Below are 26,691 nucleotides of genomic sequence, written 5' to 3' on the forward strand. Positions count from 1 at the left end.
GAGAGAGACCAGTAAAAACCTAGTTCTGCTCTCACAGCAATGGCTAGGAGAGATGCAATATAAATTCTGAGCTCGAGACACAAAGGGTATTAACTTGGTATTAACTCTCGCATGCAAACTGTGGTTAGGAAAGGCATGATAACCATCTCCTCTGTAAGTCTCCTCTATCTGGAGGGGAAACAACCCTGTCCAAAACTGAGAACCAGGAAATGAGACTTTAACAACAGAGACTGTTCTTATCTTTTTGTTTTTGTTTTCTCTTTGTTTTTGTCCATTGACCCAATAAAATGGGTTACTTTTCTAAGTGTCTGATATTAAAGAAGCCTTGATTCAGGAAAACAATGAAAGTAGATTTGGGAGGACTCAACAGGCTTTTAAACGATTCACACTGCCAACTGTATCACTACAATGCCATTTGATAGTGATAAGAGAAAACAGACCTCTGACCCACGCATTGAGAGACTGAGTTAATGAGTAAACCAGAACTGATCCGGAAGGGGATGCTGCAGTCACCATCTGCTTCACAACACCTGTGTCAGCAGCAAAGCCAAGCCAGTGTTTTGTTTTCCTACCACTCATAAGGCATTAGCCCACAAAAATACATTATCTCATTTTATAGGTGGAGAAAGTGAGGCATAAAGAGAGAAAATTCCCCCAAGGTCACAAAATGAAGGCAATGCAGCCGTGATAAGAAACCAAATATTCTGTCTCCTAGACTTCCATCTTACAGCGATTCTTTGTGAGTTATTACCTCTCATTATATCATTGATTTTAACATTACGTTAAATATTAGGTGGGTTTAACATTGGGCAGGTTCTGAATATTCCTTTTCTTTTTTTTGCCACTTTTGTAGAGTGGTAAAATATGCATCACATAAAATTTACCATTTTAACTATTTTACAGTTTACAGTTCAGTGGCATTAATTACACTCATATTGTTGTGCAACCATTAACACTATGTATTGCCAAAACTTTTTCTGTCTTCTCCAACTAAAACTCTGTGCCCATTAAACGGTAATTTCTTATTCTCTCCTTCCTCCAGCTCCTGGTAATTACTTCTGAATGTTATTTTACAGCAAAAGGAAATGTTGACTTTGAGCTTGATTTACAACCAAGAAAATGTAATTAAATGCACAAGGGGAAAGTGGGGGGTAGATGTAAATTCAGTACTGACTATGTACTTAGAAGACTCCAGGTGAGTGTGTGTGTGCCTTTAAAAGATTTTCCTCCTCCCAGACCGCCCCCTCATAGTTTACCACTGGTTTTGCAGTCTCCTGATCTCCACAGTCCTTGGGCAATCTCTCTGCAGCTTCAGGAGCTAGTTCGTTGCTGTGGAAGCCACATTCTGAACTGAGGAGTGCAAAGGTAACTGTTTGTTTTTAGTTTCAAAGATCTGACCAAAAGATAGATTGTTACTCTTCTTCTGGAAAAGCCTGATTGGTAGGATTCCTCCAAAGGCTCAGCCCCAAGTGCTTTATGCCATCCCCTCACTAACTTCAAAACTACAGCTTGCCGAGAAGCACTGGAGAAAAAACTGCTGGATTCCATCATTTCACACAAATGGCCAATTCTGGAGGTGGTGCTGTGTGCAATGGAAAACTACCCAATCACAAGAAGCAGAGTGACAGCTCACAGAATGGAAACTGTACAAAAAATGGAATAGTGAAAGAAGCCCAGGTAAGAGGCAATCCCTCCCTGACTCCAAATGACCAGACCATTTCAATATTTCTTTGTAAAGCTCTTTGAAGCTGACTTAACTGAAAGCCCTTTTTATGAAGTGTTCTGTGTTTTGATTCTTCACTTCAGCTCATTTCAAATGCTTGGCTACCGAATGGCTTAGGTGTGAGTTAACGAGAGAATTTCTACTCTGCATAAGAGAGTGCATACATAGCCCTAAGAGCCTTTTACACCCTGTAAATACAAAGTACGTATTTGACTTTTATTGTCCCTCAAGCAGAGACAGAATTTCAGGGGACAGAATTGTGAATGCGCAAACTTTCAGCTAAATTTCAGTCCATCAAGAATTTATCACAGGCTACATTCATTATGCTTTGTAAGAAAAAGAGGAAGCAAACTGAACTAAAGTAAACCGAAAGGCACTGAGATTATGTGGTATGAAAGGCATTTTTACCTCTACGTGAGAAATGCCTCTCTGGATAAAAGATGAAATACTTTTGATATTTGGTGGAGCATTGTCATAGCTTGCAGTTTGGTTTTGGGCCAGAGTCTTTCTTTGAAAATTGACATCACCGGCATTCCTTTTGAAGACACTTCAGAAAGTGTGGCTTATTGTTACATGTTGCACACAGGAACCAAACAATCTTTTGTTTTCCCATTTGATACAATTTTGGATCCTGCTATGGCAGAATGTTTGATGGAGCTATATTGAGGAACTCAAGAAATATCCTCTGCTTATTCAAAGAGGGAGCTGGGCTCTGTGAGTTACTTGTAAAAAGGCAGTTCCCCATTTCCCACAAGATGCCGTGGCTCACTGCTCTGAGTAGCAGGGGTGACCTCACCTGCTTCAGAAGCAAATTAGCATAGCCAAACAGGTAGCTTCACTGTTGGGAAATGAGAAGCTAGACAGGGAACTTTTGCAGTCCTCCATCACTCATCCATCCTCAGAAAACCAGCATCCGCCCAGCCCAGAGGAAAGGTCAGATTGTTGTAACATCACAAGACAGGTTGGGTTCCCTGGGAGCCAGTCCCCAACTCAGTACATTAAATCTGTGCCTCCGGTTGGAAGAGGTGAAGGGGCAATGGGGAGGGGACAATCTGGAGCATAGGCTGTATGTAAAGAGGCTGTGGTCACCTCTTTTAAAAAGGCATTACCCTAGCCTTAAAATTGTCTACCGAAAATCTCAGGCCTGGATTCTCCCAGCTGAGTATCCGAAACCTAGTACAATATAATGAGAAAACACTCAACTCTGCCATTTGTATGAGAGCAGTTATAATAATCTGTACTGTTTGTCAATGTGTCAACTCAGACTATCACCCAAGATGCTCCTTGTCTCTGAAATGCCTGTGACGCTGGACACTTGCCTACTTACCTTCTGAAATGTTCTCACCCTGAAGGCTCTCATTTGGGCTGAAGTGCCCTCAAAGCCATTCTCTCTCTTTACTTACCTTGGGTTTGTAACCACTTTCAAGTGTCTGATTGAGGTTAGACACTTAGCTAGATGGCTACAACCATTCCTAAGTAAGGACAAAGGCTAGTATCTTAAAGGTTCATTACTAAGTGCTCCTTAAGTAAAAGTTCATTACTAAGTAGACTTGGACTTTGAGGCTTCTCTGAGAGCAGCAGGAAATATCAAGGCTGCTGTTACCTTTTCCAACATCTCTTCCTGAAGGGCCATCCAGAACCTATTGGCTCAGATAAATTTAGGTGTTAAAGTTGGAATTGGCAACCACTGAGAGCCTCAATCATGGCTTAAAAAAATATTTTCCAGAAAGAATAAACCATGCTGAGACCTTAGTGTAGAAGGACAGATAAGGGCCTGCTTCCCTGCCACGATGTAGATGAAATTGTCTTCACTGTTATGATCCTCAGTTATAGTTTTAGTCCATTTTGTCAAGTGGCCCTTTAACAAGCTGGGTCTTGACCAAAAATCAGGACAGTAGACAAGCAATTCACAAAAGCTTACAGATGCCCTGGGCCAGTAGTCTTCCAAGTACATTCTGCCAGCCTAGTGTCCCATGAAGCAGCATCTAAACTCCTACCAGCTCTTCTGAAGATCCCCTTACTCTTCCTGCTTTCTTGCAACCACGTGGCAAAACATTCGTCTCTGTTATATATTGGGGTACCCTTTAAGACTCTGTTAACACAGGATTTCTAGAATAAAAAATAATAATTTAAAAAAACAGTGTTAGGCAATCTCTCAGGAGCCCTCCTTTCCTCTGTTCCCATGCAGCCTCGCTTCCACACCCTAGCACTGGGGGCTAGGCTCACTTCCCCAACCTTGAGATTGGCAAGGGAACCAGATTCTTTCCATTCTGGAAACCTAGAATTCCTTTCTGGATGTTTTTTGGAACTTGACTGTATTGTCTTGTCTTTTTCTCTTTAAACTTCATATGATCTGAGGATGCACTGACTGGTTTTCATCACTGATTAAGGCTACTTCTTTGTCCACTTCTAATATGTTATCCTACCTCTTACTCCTGATGGATGGAGCTATTGTCCTAGAGGATTTGTTCTCCCTCCTCATGAGTATACCCATATAACAGACAGAGGACCCTTAATGTCTTCATCCAAACTTGATAGTTTCTTTAATTTTCTATTCATTAACTTAATGTCCATTTAATTGCTCTGTCACCCCCACTCAGTATTTTGGACCTGGTCATAAATTTTATTAGGAAAGCCTAAATTAGGAAGGTAGTCACTGTGTCTTTGGTGTTCTTAATACTGCATTTCCTCAGAGGTATCTTCTTGGGATGGAGTCTGCATTTTCTTCTATGAAATAGATCCTAAGAGATGAAAGAAAACTGTTGAAATTTTCCTTAATCATTTCCTTTCTTAGCAAACAAAAATGTCCTGGGGTTAGGATTATTCTAATTCAGTGTATTCTTGACCTTCAATGTTGTAACATGACAAAGTGTTCTACAGTGGCCCCTATATGATAGCTGCTCATTCTATTGTTTATTCATTCAGGCACCAATATTTATTAAGAATCTATTATCCCTGGGACATGTGAAGAAATATTTAAAAGTTTGCAATTTACCTATTAGCAGAAAACTTATAACCACTGAAGCTGCTCTTCCTGCTTTCCACACTTTACTATATTCTCTTGAGACCCGCAGAGTCCTAGTACATCTGCTTCTCTGTTATGACATAAACTTCTTCTGGAAAGTTTGAACCATGGAACCATGACTGACAGTTCAGTTGCACATAGCAGTAACTGCCTGACAGGCCCCTGTGAGTACTAGTGTCTGTAGGGCTCATCTAGGTGCACATTGATTGAAATAGAGGTCAAGAATCTCACCAAGTCTTAGAGAATTCATGAACTAAATGCTTTGGAAATCCCTTTTAATTACTCTGAATTTTCATCCCATTCTCATCTACAATCTTTCTCTAGTACATTTTGGTTTTTGGTTCTCATTTCCTAAAAAAAATGAATCCCAATGTAACAAGTTTTCTCTGTGACCTCCCTGCTGAGCCCCCATTATTTTTATTGGATCATCATTGTAAAGCTTTCTTGTGTGTCGGATATTACAGCTATTAAGATGAAAATATTTGTCCCCATTTATGCATAGTTCACAAGTATGAAAGACAGACAAGTAAACACGTAAGTATAGTATTCAATGGTAAGTTCTATAATAGACATTGCAGTTATCTATCGCTGTATAACAACCACCACAAAACTCAATAGCTTAAAACAACTACTGTATTGTTCATGATTTTTGTGGGCCAGGAACTTGGGAGGGCTTGTCTGTGTTCCACGTGGTGTTTGATGTGTGTCCAAGAAGGACACACTCCCATGTCTGAGACCTTGGTGCTGGTTGTTGCACAGGGCACCTTGTATCTCTTTCACAAGGATACCTTCTCCATGTGGTATCTTATTATCTGCAGAGTCACCTAAGCTTCTTTACATGAAGGCTAGCTTCCAAAACAGTGAAAGTGGAAAATGCACATCCTTCTAAGGCATAGGCTTACTTCTGCCATGTTCTGTCATCAAGGCCAGTCACAAGACCAGCCCAGAAGCAAGGGTAGGGGAAATAGACTCTGGTCTTTTTGTTCTTAATTTCTAATTTTGATTTTTGACTTTAAAGAGAGAGGAAAGCAGGGAGAAAGAGGGGCAGAGAAGCATAGATGTGAGAGAGAAACATCGACTGGTTGCCCCAACCTGAGACTGAACCTGCAATCCAGGCATGAGCCCTGACCAGGAATCAAACCAGCAACCTTTCAGTTTGAGGGAAAATGCCGAACCAACTGAGCCACACTAGCCTGGGATAGATTCTGCTTCTTAATGAGAGTATCTGTAAAGTCACGCTGCAAAAGGTTGTAAGGGATTGGTGAGATTATTGTAACCATTTTTGGGAACAGTCCATCACAACACAGATATATGGACCATGCTTGGGAGGATAGAGGAGAGAACAGTTGGCCCTGGCTAGGAAGGCAAAGTCACTCTAGACACAATGACTTTTGAATCAAGTCTTTAAAAACAGAATAGACAGGTACACAGTCATAGAAAGGCATCCTAACAGAGGGAAAGGCTCTTAGAAAGAGACAAAACTTCAGAACACGACATGTTTGGGCATTGGAGGTTGGGCTAATGAGATGAAGTTTAGGATGCTTCATAGAGAGAAAAAGGCAAAGGGGCTATAAAAGTAGGTGGGATAAGAGTGTAAAATGCCTTTTTTTAAAATTTTATGTTCCTCAATAAACAGACCCAGAGATAGATGCCAGTGCAAGTAATTTATTTGGAAGTTGAACCCAGGAATTAGGGTAATTGTGAAGTGAGATACAGAAGAGAAGGAAACCAATACATTCATGAATAGGTTTCCATTGTGGGAAGTTGGGGCTCAGACTTTTGAATATATCTAAATGATGATATAGAACATGCCTTAAAGTTGTCCCAACTAAGGCACAAGTAAAAGAGATATACAGGGGGATGCAAAAAAACCCAGAATTATCTTCTGGAAGGCGGGCATCTTGTAGCATATATATGGGTTCTTGTAGCAAACTCACCTATAGGGGAGTTTTCTAGGAATCCATATATACCAATAGTGTACCAGCTGGCATTGTTGTGAGAGGCTGCTCTCAGCTTCAGTGAATTGTTTTTGAAGACTCTTTCAACGCCTTTGTCCATTTCATGATGGGTGACTTATGAGCGTACCTGCCCACACCCTGCTGAGTGTTCAGCAGTTTTTTGACCAAAAACGTCATGATCCCATACCCCACCCTTCCTACTCACACAATTTTTCCCTGAGTGACTTTTTTTTTCCCCTGGATGAAAAAGTCCTCAAAGGGAAACATTTGGCTGATGTGGAAGAGGTGAAACAAAAAAATGGCAGAAGCACTGAAAGACATCAAAATTGACGCATTCAAAAACAGTTTTGAGCAGTGGAAAAAAGTCTTGATAGGTGTATTGCATCAAATGGAGAGTGCTTTGAAGGTGACTGAAGTTTAAACATGTGGGAGTAAATACGCAATTATTTATAAATAAATTCTGTTTTGGGGGGATCCTCATATATCAACCAACTCCTGTCTATCATCAGTTGAGGAATGCTCCCAGGAACATGAACCACATAGCACTTTTATTCTGCTTATATATGACTAGAGAAAGCCCTAAAATTGATCTAAAGATATTTTTAGTAAGAAATTATCAGCACTGACTGGTGTGGTTCACTTGGTTGGGCATCATCTCAAAAACTGAAAGGTCACCAGTTCAATCCCTGGTCAGGGCACATGCCTAGGTAGCGGATTCGGTCCCCATTCAGGGCACGTTAAGAGAAGCAACTGATCAATGTTTCTCTCTCACATCAATGTTTCTCTCCCTCTCTTTCTCCCTGCCTTCTTCTGTCTCCAAAAATAAGTAAATAAAATCTTTTAAAAAATAAAGAAATTATCAGAATGCAAGGGGATCTGGATGTTGCATCAAGAGTGTCTGCCATAATATGCAATATATTCATAAGTGATGGAGGTTTGAGGAGAGAATTGCCATAATCAGATGTGGCTTTCTCAGGCTGTGTGGGTTTCATCTCTGGTGATTTGCAGAACATGGCTTATGGATTAGCTCTGGCCTAATGGGCTAATCACTGTGGAAGACTGGTTTATGTTATGTTATGTATAAACAGAGCCTACCACCTGTGTCTAGCAGTGGAGAAAACATGCAGGATATGTCAAGGCTGGATATTGTCACCATGATTTGTTCCCCTTTCTCTCCAACAAAGTGAAAAAGCAGAAACCATGATGAAAAATTTAATTGTTTTATTTACATAAAAAATCATAAAGAATAATGGGAAAAATCAATCAGAAGTGTAATTGAAATAAAAATCCCACTTCCGGTAGCATAAGAAACATGAAGTATGTGGGAATAGATGGAAGATGTAAAGTTAAAGTCTAAATAAAGAGTGTTAAAATGCTACAGAAGGACATGAAAGAAACTGTAATGAGTGAAAAGACATACAATACTCATGGATAGGAATACTCAAGATAAAAAATATGTCAGTTCTGCCAAAGTTAAACTATAAATTTGTGTAAGTCCATTAAATAAAACAACATAATTTCTATAAACCAGATTTGTGATGTTAAAATTGATGCGGAAAAATTAACAAGTAAGATTAAAACAGAAGAATTATTTAAAAGAGTTATGATGAGGGGCAACTGGCCCTGCAACTAATAAACCATGTTATGTAGCACAAGAATTAGATAGGCTGTGTACTAGCATGTGAACAGGTAAATGTTATTTTTAATTGTTAAAATTAATCCATGAAAGTGCTCAAAATTAAATGTTAAAATAATATGTGCATGGGAAAGGTCTTTACAACTACGATATCATACCCAGAAGCCATAAAAAAAGGCTCAAAAAATTTGACTATATAAAAATCAAACATTTCTTTCTCCATGGCAAAGCATAACAAAAATAATAATAATAATCACAGGGCAAATTACATATGAGGAACTATTTGCGATTCATATCACAAAATGCAAATGTCTTAATATATAAAATTACTTTTAGAAACCAACACAGAAAACACTCATAAATTGAAGAGAAAATGAGAAAATAATACGCAAAATATGTGAAGGAAGTAGAAATAGAAATATGAAAAGTAAATAAAAAAGAAAAGAAAAAGAAAGGAAGTGGGGAAAGTGAAGGAAAGGAATAAGCTAGAATCAGCTTCCATGGAAGATGGAAAAAAGTCTATTTTCTTAGGTTGTGTTTATAAAGCATGAAATTAAGTTGAAAGTTAGAATAATCTCATTATTTTGATCAGTTCAATAACGATATTAAGGCTAATAAATAGCATTATTGGTAGCTGCTTCATGCCAGGTTCTTTTGCCTCATATTATTCTCATAACTATAGTGCTAAATGAATACTGTTAGCCTTGTCTGCATAGATAAGGAAATGGAGCTCTGAAAACATAACTTCCCCAAGATCACCCAGCAATAAGAAAACTGGAACACAAACTCTAGACTATACACCTTAGCCCAACTTCTTTTTAGTACCAGGCCCCCATGGTATTATCCACTTCCCACTAAAATAGACCTAGAAACTCTTCAAGAACTGAAAATTCCAGTTGACTAAGGTACCAATGCGCATAAGAAAAGAAAGGGGATCATGCTTTCATTGTGACCACAAATATTCAAGACTATGATGCTCTTACTCCTAATACATTGGCCTATAGTTGAAAACCTTGGGAAGTAACCAAGAAAATAATAATTACATATTGCATAATTCCTAACACATACTGCATTCTTTCTAAGTGCCAGGCATTCTAACTGCTTTGCATTAATCATCTCACAACATTCCTACAAGGAAGATATTATTACTATCAGATCCATTTTAGAGATGAGGAAATAAAGCTTTATTAAGTTAACCAAAGTCATGAACTCAGAAGCATCAAAACCAGTGTTGAAACCTGGTTTTCCCAATTCTAAAACCCAAGTTTGTATTTCTTAGTCCATGCTATCTCTCGAAACACAAGATGTTAGTAGAAATGAGACTCATACTCACTTCCACAGAGAAGTGGCAAACTAAACTCAGCCTTAAAGGGCACAGCCAGTGTGAATTAAAGGTATTGTGTGTTGTTTTGCTTGTTTGCTTCACTGTTGTTAATGAAAACTTCAGCTTATTATTGCAAATGACTCCAAACGGCCACATACCAGAGCCTTTACTGCGCAATATTGTTCACTCACAGACATACTGCATCAGTGTACTGGTCTTCGCCTGTTTTTCACTTTAAACTACCCTGAGTTAAAGAAAACCAACTCCATGGAACCCTGAGTCACATAAACTTACACTGAGCTCCAGATGGAGCTCTAGAGATAATCTGCCTTTCAGAAGCTTTCTTCATGAGCACCTGGTCACCCTGAATAAGCAGTTCACTGCAACACAGAATTTCCTGGTAGTAGGGATATCTTCGATATGCAATGCAGTAGATCAAAGACAGTTGCAAATTATTTGACATATTTTCCATTGAGAAGTGAAATCTGTTTTATTCCCTTTCAATCTGGGCTGGACCTAGTAACTTACTTGGCCTATAGAATGTGGCAGAAGGCACTATCTGGAACTTCTGAGACTAAAGTTGAAAGAATTCTTATAGCTTGAACCCAGTCTCCCAGAACAGTCACTCTTAGAACCCAGCCAGCATGTTTGAAGGAAGCCCAAGCAGTCTGGAGGAGTAGCCCAAGTTGAGAGAAACCAAGGATCCTTGTTGTGCTCCTAGCTGAGATGCAGCACCAATCTGTAAACTGTGTGAGTGAGCTGTCTTGGAAATGAATCCTCCAGCCTGTGATCTGTCAGCTCTGACTGACACTTACTTCCTGGAGAATAGATAAGTTGTCCCTGCAGAGTCCTGCCCATATTACAGATTCTTGAGCAAACAAATGATTGTTGTTTTAAGTGTGGTGGTGGCTTGTTAAACAGCAATAAGTAAGTGAACACATGGGTATTCTATTTCTTTAAAACGTCTAGAAAATTTATCCTGCAATCTCATCATACTCATTTTCAGTACTGACCTTTGCATTTTGAGGGAAGAATTTGTGAGGCCATCCATTTGCTTTCAAGTTGTTTTGTGTTTTGGCATAAGGACTATATGCTTAAGATGAATGTCTAGCTGGTTTAGCCAAACACAACAAACTCAAATATCACCAGTGCAAAACCATAATCATCTGAATGCTGACAAATCTGGAGTATAATTATTCAACCTGCAGTGGCCTGAAATTTATTGTATTATCTATGAAGGAATAACTGGATCAGAAGAGTGTGTGTGTTCAGGTGCAGGTGTTAGAAGTTGATTAATGTTAACTTAAATACTTGCAATGGACCTACTATATTTATTTTAAAATACACCAAATTTAATATTTTGACTTAATATTGTCAGCTTTGTCTTAGTTGGCCTGAACTAATATAGTTTTACTGGAATTCTAAAGTATACCAACCTATAAATTAATGTGAGAAGGAGCTGTTGCCACCCTGTTAAAAACCAGCACATTGGCCAGGTCATTTACAATTTTGGTTAAACGTTTAGGGGGAAAAAAACACGATCAGCATCACTCAGAGAAGTATTCAAAATTGTTCTCCACACTCTATTTTATCCATCACAGCAACATCTGAATCCTACTCCGCTCAATAGTTTTGTCACATTGAAGATCATTTGGTTACAGCAGACACTGAGACTGCAAATGCCTGGAAGGGCGGCAGGGCCTGGAACGGAAAAATAGGAAGTGGTAAGAATTGGTTTACCTAACAAAGCTCTTTGTTGCCATGAGGGAGAATAGGTCCAGTGCTGACAGATCTTAGTTGGAAATCCAAGTGAGGTGGGAGGAGGAGAGGATCTCCTCACTTTTAAGTGTTGGCATTTAACCTTTAAAAATTCAAGTAGTGTAGATTCCAAGGAAATATTCCTGCCAACCACAAATCTGTAATCTCTGAACTACAGGTAAAAAGGGTGAGAAAAATAAGAGTTGATGGAGTGCTATTTTCTCATACATATTTAGGAAGAATGGTTCAGAGAATTTGGCTCCTCTTAACTTAAATTTATTTTATATTTTAAAAACAATAGATGATATAAAAATATATCTTCATTTTCCTGATTTGTTATATTAACTCTTGATCCTGGAATGTGTGAGTTTGAAGAACAATTATGACCAACCACATATACTAGATTTCCCTGACTAGCCCTAATTTTAAATATTAGGTACCAAAGTGTTCATTGAAATATCATAGAACTGACAGTATTTTTCTAGTCAAACTTCATCTCTCAGACTTCACAGGAAGTGACACACAAACCTTTGTTAGATAATGCAACCTAAAGCTTGGTCACCATTATTGTTCTCTAGATATGGTGTAACTGGGCCTTCAGAAGTTGCCCAAGAAGAGGCTATGTGCAAATCGTAATTATTCTGTTAACTACAAGTTATACTTGATTTTTCTTTCTCTGCCATGTGGGGCTTAACCAATTGAAAGTCAATGATCTTTGAGAAGCTGATAAACACTTTTTATAGAAAAATAAATGTGTTCATAATCATAAAATTTTCCATGTAGAGAGTTCATATATTCTCTGACTTTCTCAGATCCCAGGGTAAGAACCTCAGTTGTGGAATGCCTTTACTAATTAGGCTACATCTGCTCTCACAACCTAACCAGAAAAACCAGCACATCAACCTCTCCAGAGGAGATAGGATAAGGTATTCATAAACTGATTCATCAAGCAGAGAAAAACCACACAAAACCCAAAGTGACTCAGGCAATAAGCACATGTGTTATTCATTTATTTAAAAACTTATATTAGAATTTTGCATTCTACTCTAAAATATATTTCTATTTATTACCATAAAAGTACTTTATGCCCCATCCCTTAAAACTTTAAGTAAAAAGGAACTCCCAGAAAGATATTTCTGTTCTGGTGACTTTTCATACCCCAGAGTCCCTCAGGATTTCCCAGGAAACCACTTAAGGAAGAATGATATTAGAAGACCATTCACTTTGACATCAGATAGGACTGTGCTTAAGACCCAGCTCTGCCCCTTACTGGCTGTGTCACATTGAATTGGTAACCTCATATCTCTGATCTGTATCTCACAAGGCAATGATCAAGATGAAGTGAGATAGCATATGTAAGACTCCCAATAACTATCAGATATATAGTAGATATTCAATAAATGATAGCTGTTTTCTACTAATATTAACCTGCAGCCATCGCTTTCTCTGCTGTTATAATATTGTGCGTGCAGTATAATGTCTTCCATGTAATAGGGGCTCAATAAATGATAGTGTTAAACCCTCACCTTTTCTCATCCAATGGTGGCTTTTCAGTTCTTATTTTACCTGACCTGTCAGCAGCATATGACACAAGTAATCGCTCACTCCCTCCTCCTTATAGCACTTTCTTCTCTTAGATTCCAGAATATGACACTTCTATATCACTAGCTGTCCCTTTGCAGTTTCTATTCCTGATTCCTCCTCATCTCCTTGACCTTTAAACAATGGAGTGACCCAAGGCTCACTCCTTGTACTCTTTTTCTTTTCTAACTGCATATCTACCATGATCGTCTGATCTTGTATCATCTCTCTCTATGTATGTCATTTCCAACTGCCTGCTTGATACTTCCACTTGGATAATCAAAAACCATCTCCAATTTCGCATGTCTAAAACTGAGCTCCTGATACTGGCTTTCTCTGTCCCCCAGCCTTCTCTCCTTATACTTTTTCCCATCACAGTAAATGACAACTCTATCCTTCCAGGGGCTGAAACCAACAACTTGGGCATTATCATGACTTCTCTCTTTCATTCTACATTCAGTCAGTCAGAAAATTCATGATCTTACTTTCAGTGTATCCAAAATCTGACTACTCCTCACTTTCCTCACAGCAACCACATGGGTCTCAGTCACCATGATCTCTCACCTGGATTGTTTTGGGAGTCTCCTCTCTTCTCTCTGTATCCCAGTTATCTGCTGCTGCATACCAAACCATCCCAACACACGGTGGCATGAAACAATAATCATTTTATTATGCTAATGGATTCTGCTGGTCAGAAATTCAGAAACAGACACAGAAGTTCAGAAACAGAGTGGAGACTGCTCTTCCCTGTTCCATGATATCTGGGGCCTCATTTAGGATGAACCAGTTGGCTGGGCCCAAAACAGCTGGGTCAGGAGGATCTGCCTCCAAGTTGGCTTCCTCAGTCCCATACCTGGCATCCAGGCTGGGATGGCTGACAAAAAAGACAAGCTGAGACTGTGAACAAGATTGGCACATGCATCCTCTCCAGCAATGGGGACTTGAAGAGAATTTTCTAGTAAATGAAGTAGAAGTCTCGTGGCCATTTATAACCTAGCCTCAAAAGATAGCTTCACTTCCACCCTACTTTATAGATAGATTGAAATCATCACAAACAAGCCCTCTAGATTCAAGGGGAAGGGACCATCCCACCTCTCAATGAGAAGGGTATCAAAATATTAATGAACATATTTTTAAACCACCATAGTCTTCTTCCACCCCTGTCCTCCCCTCCACCACACCAGCAAAACTGCAGGACTGTTCTCAACACAACTGTGAAATGATCCTGTGAAATAAAATCGTGATGTCACTCTTCTGCCCAAATCTTTCCTATGGCTTCCATTTCATTCAAAGCAAAAGCCAAAATTTACAAGGGCCATAAGGTCCCATGGCTTGGTCCTCTCTGACTCATCTCCTGCTCTTTTTCGCAGTGCTCAGTATATTCCAGTCACACTGGTACAAGCACCTTGCATCCATCCACCTGGGGTCATTGGCACTTCCTCTCCCATTTATACTTCCCAAGTATCCAGGTGCCTGTGTCCTTCCTCCCTTCCAGTCCTTACTCAAATGTTATCTTCTCTATTGAAGGTAATCTTAATCCTATCTAAAATGGCAAACCTCACTTCCTGCCTCCCTTTCATGCTTATTTTCTTTAGTACTTAAGAACTTTACCATGTACAAACACATACACACACACACACAAATTTATTTCCTGTCTGTTATCTGTCTAGCATGTGAGCTCCGAATTAGCAAGGATATCTATATTATCCCCTGCTGAATCCCCACCACCTAGGCAAGAGCCTGTATTTAGTCAGCGCTCAGTAATATTTGTGGAATCAATAAAACCATGTGTTTTTATTAATCTATTGCTTGTGACAACTCTCATTTCAGATGGTTTGGTTTGTTATTCAAATTGCTATTTTCTATCTACAAGCCTAGTTCTTTAACAGACAAGAAGGCCCCACACATGATACACAGGCTTCTTTGTAGATTTCATAGTGTATAACCTCTTATAAATTACAGATTTCCTAAACTTTGTTAGAGAACATTCTCCGCCCTCTTTTTAAAAATCATTAAAGGACTAGATTATTTTTTAATATATTTATTGATTATGCTATTATGGTTGTCCCATTTCCCCCCCTTCATTCCATCCTGCCCACCCCCTCCCTCCCACATTCCCCCCTATAGTTCATGTCCATGGTTCATACATATAAATTCTTCAGCTTCTACATTTCCTATACTATTCTTACCCTCCCCCTGTCTATTTTCTACCTACCATTTATGCTACTTATTCTCTGTACCTTTCCCCCCTCTCTCCCCCTCCCACTCCCCTGTTGATAACCCTCCACATGATCTCCATTTCTGCTACATCCAAGATTACTGTATCCAGCAAAGCTATCATTTAGAATGGGAGGGCAGATAAAGTGCTTCTCAGACAAGGCCAAGTTAAAGGAGTTCATCATCACCAAGCCCTTATTATATGAAATGTTAAAGGGATTTATCTAAGAAAAAGAAGACAGAAAATATGAACAGTAAAAATGACAGCAAACTCACAGTTATTAACAACCACACCTACAACAAAAACAAAAGCAAACTAAGCACTAGATTATTTTGTGTGATCAGTAACTACGTGCTGTTCTCTGACTTATTTCATTTAGCATAATGTTCTCTGGGTCCATGCATGTTGTTGCAAATGGTGATATTTCATTCTATTTTAGGGCCACATAATATTTCCTTGTATACATGTACCACATCTCCTTTATCCACTCATCTATCAATAGACACATAGGTTGCTTCCATACCTTGTCTATGGGAAATAATGCCAGAATGAAAATAGGGGCACATATATCTTTCTGAGTTAGTGTTGTGTTTTCTTTGGATAAATGCCCAGAAGTAAAATTGTTGGGTAATATGGTAGTTCTAGTTTTAATGTTTTGCAAAACCTCAATACTGTTTTCCATAGTGGCTGCACTAATTTGCAGTCCACAATAGTGCACAATTTATACTGATATTCAGATATCATGTATACTCCAAGCCTGGTGTCAAGGAACATGCTTTAAGCAAGTGAAACTTTTTAAAGAAAATGAAAATAGATACTAAGCATTATTGATTAATCCTGATGATTCTGTTACCTCTTAGCAGGAGGTGAAATATGCCTGGATTAGAGAGAAAATGACTAATACTTCAGGGTATACAGACCTGTCATCTGGTTTTAATAACATTCTTCATTCTCAGGGTTGAATGTCCAGGAAAAGTCAGTACAATCTGCTTTCCCACCAATGACCCTGTATATGAGATGATGTTTAAAATTTCATTTAACAAACTTTTTCTTCATACTACATGTTAAAAACTTTACAAATACAAACTTACTTGATCTTCACACTATCCTTATGTGTTTGATACTGTTACTCTCCCCATTTTTCTTAGATGAGGCAACTGATTATAAAAAGTTAGATAAATTTTATTCCTAAGATTTAACCTTTAGTTAGTATTGCAGGCTGGCCCCAGGATCTATGTTTTTATCACTAGAAAAAAAAATGCCTCCCCTCAAATATCTTATTGTGAATATTTGCAAACTTACAGAAAAATTGAGTTCTACAATGAATACTCATATACCTACCACCTGAATTCTATAGTTAAATTCTAACTATAAATTCTACATTTTACTATATTTGTTTTATCTCATGTCTATCCATCTCTCTATCCCTCTCTCCATCTATTAATTCATGTGCTTTATGCATTTCAAAGGAAGTTGTGGAATCAATGCACTTCACCCCTAAACTCTTCCACAAACGTATCATTAACTAGACTTCAATTTTTGTTTATAGTTTCTTTTTTCTTTCTTTGAGGCAAAATTTACATATAATGAAATGCACAAATCTTAAGTATACTATTCAATGAATTTTGTTTGACATTGCACTACCTTTTGATTATTCTTATTGGAAAGGGTTTCATAATACAGTTTTGACTGCAGAAAGACATTACAAAACTGTTCGCTAATGTTGGAGGGTTTAGTCTCTGGATAAAAGGACTGAGTAGTATGTAAATTAGCATCAAATGAAGGAAAGAAAGGGCTCAAGGGAAGGCTGACTCATCAGAGAAGTTTTCCTGTTATACACATTCAATTCCAAAGTGATTAAGAGCCATTTTCCTTTGTGATGATTAGTATAATCCAGTTAGCAGTAAGGGAACTTGGTTTAGAAATTCTTACAACATCACTCCAACCCCTGTCTTCTTACACATGGAGAAATAAACCTCAGCAAACCTAAGTGACTGCCTCCAAAGTCACACCAGTGTGGTACTCCTTTAGCCTCTTGTCCCCAATCCCAAGGCTCTCTCTGGGAAGTGGTATTGTTGTGAAAACTCTAAGCTTTTAAAGTAAACAGCCAGGGACTGCATATTTGAAGACTCAACATGGTATCTGCTATTGCAAACTCTTTAGTTTCAATTTCAAAGTTGATATTGCAAAATTGTATTTGTTTCATGTGAGAACTAAAGGCATCTTCTTTCCTGTTTCCCAAAATAAGAGCCCATATGTAGAGAACTTCCTTTTTTGCATCTCTTAGGACACCATGTCAGAGAAATCAATATTAATTAAAGTAATGATTGCTACTACACATGGAAAACTACCATGTGTTTGTGCTTTTTGATATATGATTGTTAATCAACAATAGGCTTTCAAATTTCTCACATAAGGATCTGAGCTTTAAAGAGGTCAATCACTCGCATGGCTGCGAAGTAGTGGAACAAGGATTTTCTCCTTCTCTTAGTATCATATAACTTGTTGCCACTTCCCACAGTCCTGCTGCCCTAATAAACTAAATCATCACATAGAAATTGGGGGTAGGGCTTCCCCATGGCAGTGCATAGGTTTGAATTCCAGCTTTACATTGGTAGCTCTGGGACCTTGGGTAAGTGGTATAATATCTCTGGCTCAGTTTTCCGTTTGGAAGACGAGGATAGTAGTAATGCCTACCCAATAGAATTGTTGTAAGTGACCTGTGGTAGTGCATCCAAAGACTTAGGAGAGTGCCAGTGACCAAAAGGAACTCTCCATAAATGTGAGCTCTTGTTAATGTTGGCCCTTGCAAGAATTTGCCTATTTCTATCTCTAGCCTTTCTTTGATGAAACTGTGCCAGAAAACAAAGAGAAGGTATATATTGGAATGCATAATGTCACGGTCTTTAATACAGTGTCAGAAAAACCTGAGTAAAAGACCAGCAAGTCTTGAAATGAAAACGAACTGAACATTAGAGAATAATAATATGGAGAGGTGAAGGCTGAGTATTAAGGTGGTACAGTTATGAAATCATGATGACAGTAGCAGATCCTGTTGGTGCTGTGTTCACTTCATCTTTCAGCTTTTATCATTTATTTTTTTAAAGATTTTATTTATTTATTTTCAGAGAGAGGGGAAGGGAAAGAGAAAGAGAGGGAGAGAAACATCAATGTGTGGTTGCCTCTCACACACCCCCTACTGGGGACCTGGCCCACAATACAGGCATGTGCCCTCATTGGGAATGGAACCAGCAACCCTTTGGTTTGCAGGCCAGCACTCAATCCACTGAGCCACACCAGCCAGGGTCAGGTCTTACCATTTCTGTGTAGAAAGCATTATTTCCAAAGACCAGCTCCCATGTTCTTTGCCCAAGGACTTTCTCTGGGCCCTTGAAGCCTGTTCTGACCTAGTGTGCACCCAGCTAGAAGAGCCAGAGAATCAGCACTTCCAAATATAGCCTCAACCATTGATTGGAGTAGGAGGATAAACACCCACACCCTCTCACCCCTCAGGTGGGTAACTCTGAGCATGTTCTACACTGCTTCCCAGAGTCCCCAGCAGAAGTGAGCTCCAACTGCCCACGGTAGTAAATGGTGATAGCACAGCATGCACTGGTTTCGTATCCTTTTCTGTCTCTCCTCTACCAGTGCTCACCTTCTAAATAAACAACTTGCATTTGAATTCTTTACTCAGGGTCTACTTCTAGGGAACCTAAAATTAAAACAATAATTTCTTTTAAATTTAACCAATTATTAGCCCCTTTAATTTTCAGCATAAACTACAAAGATCCTTCTATTTGTACAATGATCCTTATACCCAGGATCTCATTGGACCCTCACAGCATTGCTGTGAAATAGACAGAACAACTGCTATTCACCCGTTTTAAGGATGAAAAAACCAGGACTGAGAAAAATAATGACACCAAAGCCACGTGGATGATGGGGACAGAACTGGAAAACATTCCCAGAAATTCTGACTCTTATGTTCAAAACTGTCTCAAAGAACTGGCTGCACGAGACACCTCTCAAGCCCTTATTCAGTGCATGCAATTCTATCAACTGCTCCTTACAGGAACAGGTAGGAGGTAAAAAAATCAGGACCTCTAACTTCAGTAGTTTAATTTACAGCAAGAAAAAAAATTGCTGTTTTGATTACTACACTTGCTCAGAAGAGTAGCTTTGGTGATCAGTGTTACTAAATAATTTTTAATCCATGAGATTCTGAAAACCTTGAAAAATATTAATTTCTACCTTAGATTTCCATAACTATGTGACAGTGATTTTTACGTGAAATAAATTTTCTATAAATCATTGTTTAAAAATTGTTTGCCTTTGTTCTTCTTATGCTACATAGCATAAGTATTCCTCAGAATCACCTTTCTGTGAGCTCTTGATCAGCTTCAACCCTGTTTTCAAACACATAACATCATAAATGCTTGCTTCCAGACCCAGTGGGGAACATAGTCAATTCACTTCTAGGTTACTTTGCTGAGCTTGCCGGAGGCAGTGACATTTAGGACATGATAAGGGACCTCTGGTTTCTTGCAGCTTGCTGTTTGTCAGTCACTTAATCCTATAGTTAGTCCTAAAGAAGCTAGGCTTCAGATCTTCTCAAACACCTAAATAATAATGGCAGAAGTGATCTCAGATCTCAGAGAAGCATTTTATCTCATTTTCTAGATCTTAGTGACACATTTATCAATAGGCAACTGAGACTTAAATAATTGCCATCAACTTGACCAAGATCTCAGAATGAGATAGGCAAGACTCAGCTTTGCCCATACAGGTTTCTAGCACTTCTACAGAGCACCGCCTTTCACACCATGGAACCAAAAACAGATAAAGGGGCCCTTGACACTAACATGTTTTACCAAACCTTGCAAATAATTCGAGACACCTGGGAAAACCTCACAACTGATGTACCCCATGAGTTGGTTTGTTAGTTTATAAAACAGAGACTGGTATTTTCTCTAAGGGGCCATGCTTACCACTGGTAATTCTTAGCAAGACTGCTGAATCAGGTACCTATAAACTGAGAAATAGATAGAAGTGCTCCACATGGTGACCTAAGGAAATGACTCAATACAGGAACTACTATAAAGGACACATGGACAAAACCAAGGGGGAGGGTGGAGGTGGAGGAGGGAGGTGGGTTCAGCTGGGGTGGGGTGGAGGGATGGGGAGAAAAGGCATACAACTGTAACTGAATAACAATAAAAATTTAAAAAAGAAAAAATGACTCAAAAACTGAAACAAGTAGGTTACAAATATCAGTTTTCTTTTGTTAAATGTAGCATTAATCATTATACCAATCAGATGACTCATGTCCTGCACCCATCCATTACTTAGTGGTCAGAAACTGTAGTGACTAAATAAATAAATAAATACATAAATAAATAAATTTTTAAAAATGTCTGGATCCACTAATGTGGTTGATTCAACACTATAGATAAAAACATGTCAAGATTAGTATTGCTCTTGGAGAAGTTACTTTTTTTTCTGGACTATGCACCACATGATAATAAAAGTTAATCTAATAATTATGACTGTGACCATGAATGTTTTCAGATTTTTTTGGAAGCAAAGAAATAAATTGTTGTGATATAATATTCTTGATGACTTGGTTGTTCAGACACAAGATGCTTATTTTTCCAAGAAGCAAAAGCTTTTAAAACAAAATAAAAAGCCATCCATGAAAACAAAAAAATTTCAGCCAGGAAATATGAATATATTCAATTAAGCATTATTTCTTTAATTTTTTTTTGTTTTTCAATTACATTTGTCTGCATTTTCTCCCCATCCCTCAATCCCACCCCAGCCAAACCCACCTCCCTCCCCCGCCTCCACCCTCCCCCTTGTTTTTGTCCATGTATCCTTTATAGTATGTCCTGTAATGCCCTAGCCTCACTGTCCCCACCCCACTCCCCCCTGCCCATTGTTACATTGTTCTTAACTTCAATGTCTCTGGTTATATTTTGCTTGCTTTTTTCTTTTGTTGATTATGTTCCAGTTAAAGGTGAGATCATATGGTATTTGTCCCTCACCACCTGGCTTATTTCACTTAACATAATGCTCTCTAGTTCCATCCATGCTGTTGCAAAGGGTATAAGCTCCTTCTTTCTCTCTGCTGAATAGAATTCCATTGTGTAAATGTACCATAGTTTTTGGATCCACTCATTTGCTGATGGGCACTTAGGTTGCTTCCAGTTCTTGGCTATTGTAAATTGTGTTGCTATGACCATTGGGGTGCATTGGTTCTTTTGGATTGGTGTTGCAGGGTTCTTAGGGTATAATCCCAGCAGCAGAATTGCTGGGTCAAAGGGCAGTTCCATTTGTAGTTTTCTGAGGAAATTCCATGCTGTTTTCCACAGTGGCCTCACCAGTCTGCATTCCCAGCAACAGTACACTAGAGTTCCCTTTTCTCTGCATCCTCTCCAACATTTATTTGTTGATTCGTTTATGTTGGCCACTTTGACTAGTGTGAGATGGTACCTCATTGTGGCTTTAATTTGCATCTCTCTGATGGCTGGTGATGCTGAGCATCTTTTCATATGTCTCTGGGCCCTCTGTATGTCTTCCTTGGAGAAGTGTCTGTTCAAGTCCTTTGCCCATTTTTTAATTGGGTTGTTTGTCTTCCTAGAGTGGAGTCGTGTGAGTTCTTTATATATTTTGGAGATAGGTCCTTGTCTGAGGTATCATTGGCAAATATGTTTTACCATACTGTTGGTTCTCTTTTTATTTTAATACTGTTTTCTTTAGCCATGCAGAAGCTTTTTATTTTGATGAGGTCCCATTTGTTTATTCTTTCCTTTATGTCCCTTGTCTTAGACGTCTCTGTGAGGATGTTGCTGCGTGGAATGTCTAAGATTTTCCTGCCTATGTTCTCCTCTATGACTTTAATAGTGTCATGGCTTATATTTAAGTCTTTTATCCACCTTGAATTTATTTTTATGTACGGTGTAAGTTGGTGATCGAGTTTCATTTTTTTGTGAGTAGCGGTCCAGATCTCCCAACACCATCTGTTGAAGAGGCTGTTTTTACTCCATTTTATGCTCCTGCCTCCTTTGTCAAATATTAATTGACTGTAAAGACTTGGGTTTATTTCTGGGTTCTCTGTTTTGTTCCATTGGTCTATGTGCCTGTTTTTATGCCAGTACCAGGCTGTTTTGATTACAGTGGACTTGTAATACAGTTTGATATCAGGTATTGTGATCCCTCCTGCTTTGGTCTTCTTTCTCAAAACTGCTGCAGCTATTCAGGGTCATTTATGGTTCCATATAAATTTCTGAAATGTTTGTTCTATATTTGTGAAATAGGTCATGGGTACTTTAGTAGGAATTGCATTGAATCTATAAATCGCTTTGGGTAGTATGGCCATTTTGATGATGTTAATTCTTCCAATCCATGAGCATGGTACATGCTTCCATTTGTTTGTGTCTCCCTTAATTTCTTTCTTCAGTGTTGTGTAGTTTTCTGAGTACAGGTCTTTTACCTCCTTGGTTAGGTTTATTCCTAGGTACTTTATTTTTCTTGTTGCTATATCAAATGGGATTTTTTTTTCCTGATTTCTGTTTCTGCTGTTTCATTGTTAGTGTACAGGAATGCTTTGGATTTCTGAGTATTGACTTTGTATCCAGCTGTTTTGCCAAACGCATTTATTAGGTCGAGTAGTTTTTTGGTGGAGTCTATAGGATTTTCCATACACTATCATGTCATCTGCAAACAGCAACAGTTTCATTTCGTCCTTTCCAATTTGGATGCCTTTTATTTCTTTTTCTTGTCTGATTGCTGTGGCTAGGACTTCTAATACTATGTTGAATAGGAATGGTGAGAGAGGTCATCCTTGTCTTGTTCCTGATCTTAGTGGGAAAGCTCTAAGTTTTTGTCCATTGAGTATGACATTGGCTGTACATCTCTCATATATGGCCTTTATTATGTTGAGGAATGCTCCCTCTATTCCCACATGGCTGAGTATTTTTATCATAAATGGGTGCTGTATCTTATCAAATGCTTTTTCCACATCTATTGATATGATCATGTGATTTTTGTGTTTGCTGTTTCTTATGTGATGTATTATGTTTATTAAGCATTATTTCTTTATGGACACATTCTATCTTGAAAGGTAAGCAAAAGATAAACCAAGGTATGGACTCCTATACTGCCCATTACATGCATAAATCTGTGTGTTTTTATAGGGTGGCAGGAAGAGAAGCAAGAAGAATAAGTATGTGCAAAATCCTAAAGGACACAAAAAAGGAACAACAACTGAATGCATAGTCAGTTTCTTTCTGAATAGGAAAGCTTTCTGCTTCTTTGTGTTGCTGAATGGCTGGCAAAAGTTTGATTTAGCTTTAGGGAATAGAAAGTTTTTTGGGGGGGTTAGGATCATTGAGGTGCAAGAAGAAATTGTTTCAATTTGAATCAAATAAAAAATTACTGTTTGTATTCCAAGTTCAATCCACTAAGTTTAGCCAAGTGACTGTCAGAACCACATTTTGTGTGCTTCCAGGAGCCCCACCTTGTTATAACTCACCTGTGAATGAGTCACTGGCTGCCTGACATGGGAAAGAAATGCCACATAGCACACCTCATTGTAATGTCAAAGCATGCCTGTTTTTTGTTCATTAAAGCCATTTAGAAGACACTTGTGATTTTTGGTGCTAGGTTCAAAATTCCAAAATTAACTGAACAAGTGTTTGCTTCATCAAATCCTCTTCTACCATGGTAGAGACATTAAAATCACCAACCACACAACCATGAATCACTATGAATCATTGAATGTGGTGGCTCCTGGAAGACATAGTCTCCCGCTTTGCAAGAAATTATAAGCAACCACTTGCTTAAAACTCATCAGTGGCTTCCCTTATTAGAACCAGGGCTGCAATTCTAAACTTGGCTTGTGAGCTCTGCATAACCTCCCAGCCTATTCAGTCATTCATCAAGCATTTGATGGATACCTAATTCACATCAGATGCCATCCTAGACACTGGAGCACTAGCAATGGACAACACAGATGTAATTCCCCTCCTGGAACTGACATTTGGCCATACCTGCCCTCTCACTATCCCGGCCATACAACCCCATCCCCTTCCTACAGATTTTCATCTCCTTCCTGCTGCTAGGAACATTCTGCCTGGTAAACCCCCACTCATAACTCCATTCTTGTTTTAAATACCATCTTCTTTAGGGAGGCCTTTGTTGTTTCCTGAATTAGGTCAAATTCCTATCCACTCCACAGCAATCTTACTTATTTGTCACTTTCTTTTTTTGTAAGTATTTGTTCTGCATCTGTATTTCTGTCTAGACCAGGGATTGGCAAACTTTTTCTGTAAAGGACCCAATTGTAAATATTTGTATCTCTGTGGGCTATACATACAACCTCTGTCACAACTACTCAATTCTGCCATTAAAGTGTGGAAGCAGTCATAGACAATATGTAAACAAATGGGTATAGTTGTGTTCCAATAAAACTATTTGCAAAAATAGGTGGTGAGCAAGATCTGGTCTGTGTACCACAATTTGCTAACTTCAGACAACAGAAACTCGTGTGATAATGGAAACGCTGTATATCTGTCTCCTCCAGTGATGCAGCCAGCCATCAGCCATACACAGTTGCTGAGCACTTGAAATGTGGCTAGGGCAATCGAGGATCTAAGTCTCTAAATTTGTTTAATTTTAATTATTTAAGTTTGAATATAAATGTCATGTGTGGCTAGTGAGTAGTGTATTGAACAGCATACATATAGACCATGAGTGTTGTGAGGACAGGAACTGGGTCCCTTTTAGTTACCACTGTGTCACCTGGACCTACCACAGCAGCTAGCACAGAGTAAGTGCTCAAAATGTGTTTGTTGAATGAATAAACAAATACATAAATATGAAGTGACTTATCAAACTTCTGGGGGTTTTTTAGTAGTGCTATATACTTAATTAGATGTTGCCACTTGATACTTCTTGCTCTCTAGGACCCAAATGTTATATATTTTAAAATATGTTTATAGACTTTAGAGAGAGGAAAGAAAAAAGAGAAGAAAAAAACATCAATCGGTTGCCTCCCGTACACACCCTAACCTAGGAATGTGCCCTGACTAGGGATCAAACCAGCAACCTTTTGATGTGTAGGATGACGCACCAATCAAGCAACCCAGCCAGGGCCAAAATGTTATATTTTTGTATGCATACTTTATCCCCCTATCCTCCCATGAACTAGCTCCATGAGGATGGAAGCTGTAAGAGACACTACCTGAAGTCTCCTTCCAGTGCCTAGCAGAGGTACATGCACATGGTAGTCAGCTTTCCCACACAGTGTTTGCTACTACCAATATTCACCTGGAAAGGAGAAAGATTCAGCCTCATGTCTATTTTATTCCTGAAATATGTTCCATCATGTCACAGGGATCTAACTTCAAGCTTTTCTGCTTTATCTCTGGTGTTCTTGAGGTGAGAAATTCAACTTAGTCCTGCCTTTTCCTGTTTTGCAACCTTAGGGAAGTTGCTTAATGCCTTGTGTCTCTTTTATTAAGTGAAGATAATTCTAATTCTATTATACCTATTCACCACCTACCTCTTAGGAATATTATGTAAATAAATAACATCATGGCCATAAAAGCTTTGAGCACTGTTTTCACATGGCACATTATAACTGATCAAGAAGATAGTAGGATGTAGTTATTCACAGTGATATTAAACCATTGGTACATTGTTTTATCTGATTTATCCTGATAAATCAGGATAATTTACTAAAAGTTCTGTGATCCTCAAGTGAGTCAACCAGTTGCAAGTAAGACCAGAAGAATTCGATCATTGTAGGGTGGTGAGGCAGCCACTTTGTTCCAAAGTTAAATTATGTTGTTGATTTTAGAGCCTCCACCCCAGCTGTCATCCCAGGTAGGATCCTAGGATCCTACAATTCTTTCTACCTTGCATTCTTCCAGCCGTTCTGATGAGGGGACATCCCAATGAAAAGTACACCTTTCTTTCACTGCTATCTGAAAAAGATAGTATGGCTGACCTGCCATAGAAAGACTATTTCATTCCAGTGGGCTTTATACATCTCATCTCCAAGTAGGTAACACATGAGGTCTAGCCAGAGGTCCATGGAAGGCCCTGTTCTTGTTTTATGCCACTAACAAGTGCCTATGTTGGTCAAAAGATCCTAGAAAAGCCCTCACCTCCTTTCCCAACTTTTCTCAGTCTTGGCACTTGCTCTCTCTCCCCCTCTCCCTCCCTCCCTCCGTATCTCTCATTCATTCATTGGCACCCTGCTGAGGGTTCTCTGTAGACCCCTTCCAGCAATCCTGTTCTTTCTGGGAATCCTTCACTTCTCAATCTGGGTGTGTCCCGTGGAAGGCTGTGGCTCTCTTCATGGGCTTCTGTGACATATTAACTAACTCTTCAGGTGGTGAAGAGGTCCAAGACAACTGGAAACAAACTTAAGCCCTCAACATGTGAACTTGGTTACCAATGGG

General features: G+C 38.8%; 1 protein-coding gene across 2 annotated transcripts in view; it reads left to right on the top strand.

Annotated features, from left to right (window-relative positions):
* The first annotated feature begins 1,221 nt into the window (after nucleotides 1–1,221).
* The window catches only part of SPTLC3 (serine palmitoyltransferase long chain base subunit 3), a 144,213-nt gene continuing 118,743 nt past the window's right edge, over nucleotides 1,222–26,691 (top strand). Inside the window, exon 1 of one of the 2 annotated variants that reach the window (XM_024559351.3) lies at nucleotides 1,222–1,677. In XM_024559351.3, coding sequence (XP_024415119.2) covers nucleotides 1,561–1,677 — 117 coding nt within the window. In that variant the 5' untranslated portion in view covers nucleotides 1,222–1,560. The remainder of the gene's footprint in view (nucleotides 1,678–26,691) is intronic. The other variant, XM_045194877.2, reaches the window with a different exon arrangement.

This window comes from Desmodus rotundus, chromosome 6 (genome assembly GCF_022682495.2).
Source record: "Desmodus rotundus isolate HL8 chromosome 6, HLdesRot8A.1, whole genome shotgun sequence".
Taxonomy (NCBI): domain Eukaryota; kingdom Metazoa; phylum Chordata; class Mammalia; order Chiroptera; family Phyllostomidae; genus Desmodus; species Desmodus rotundus.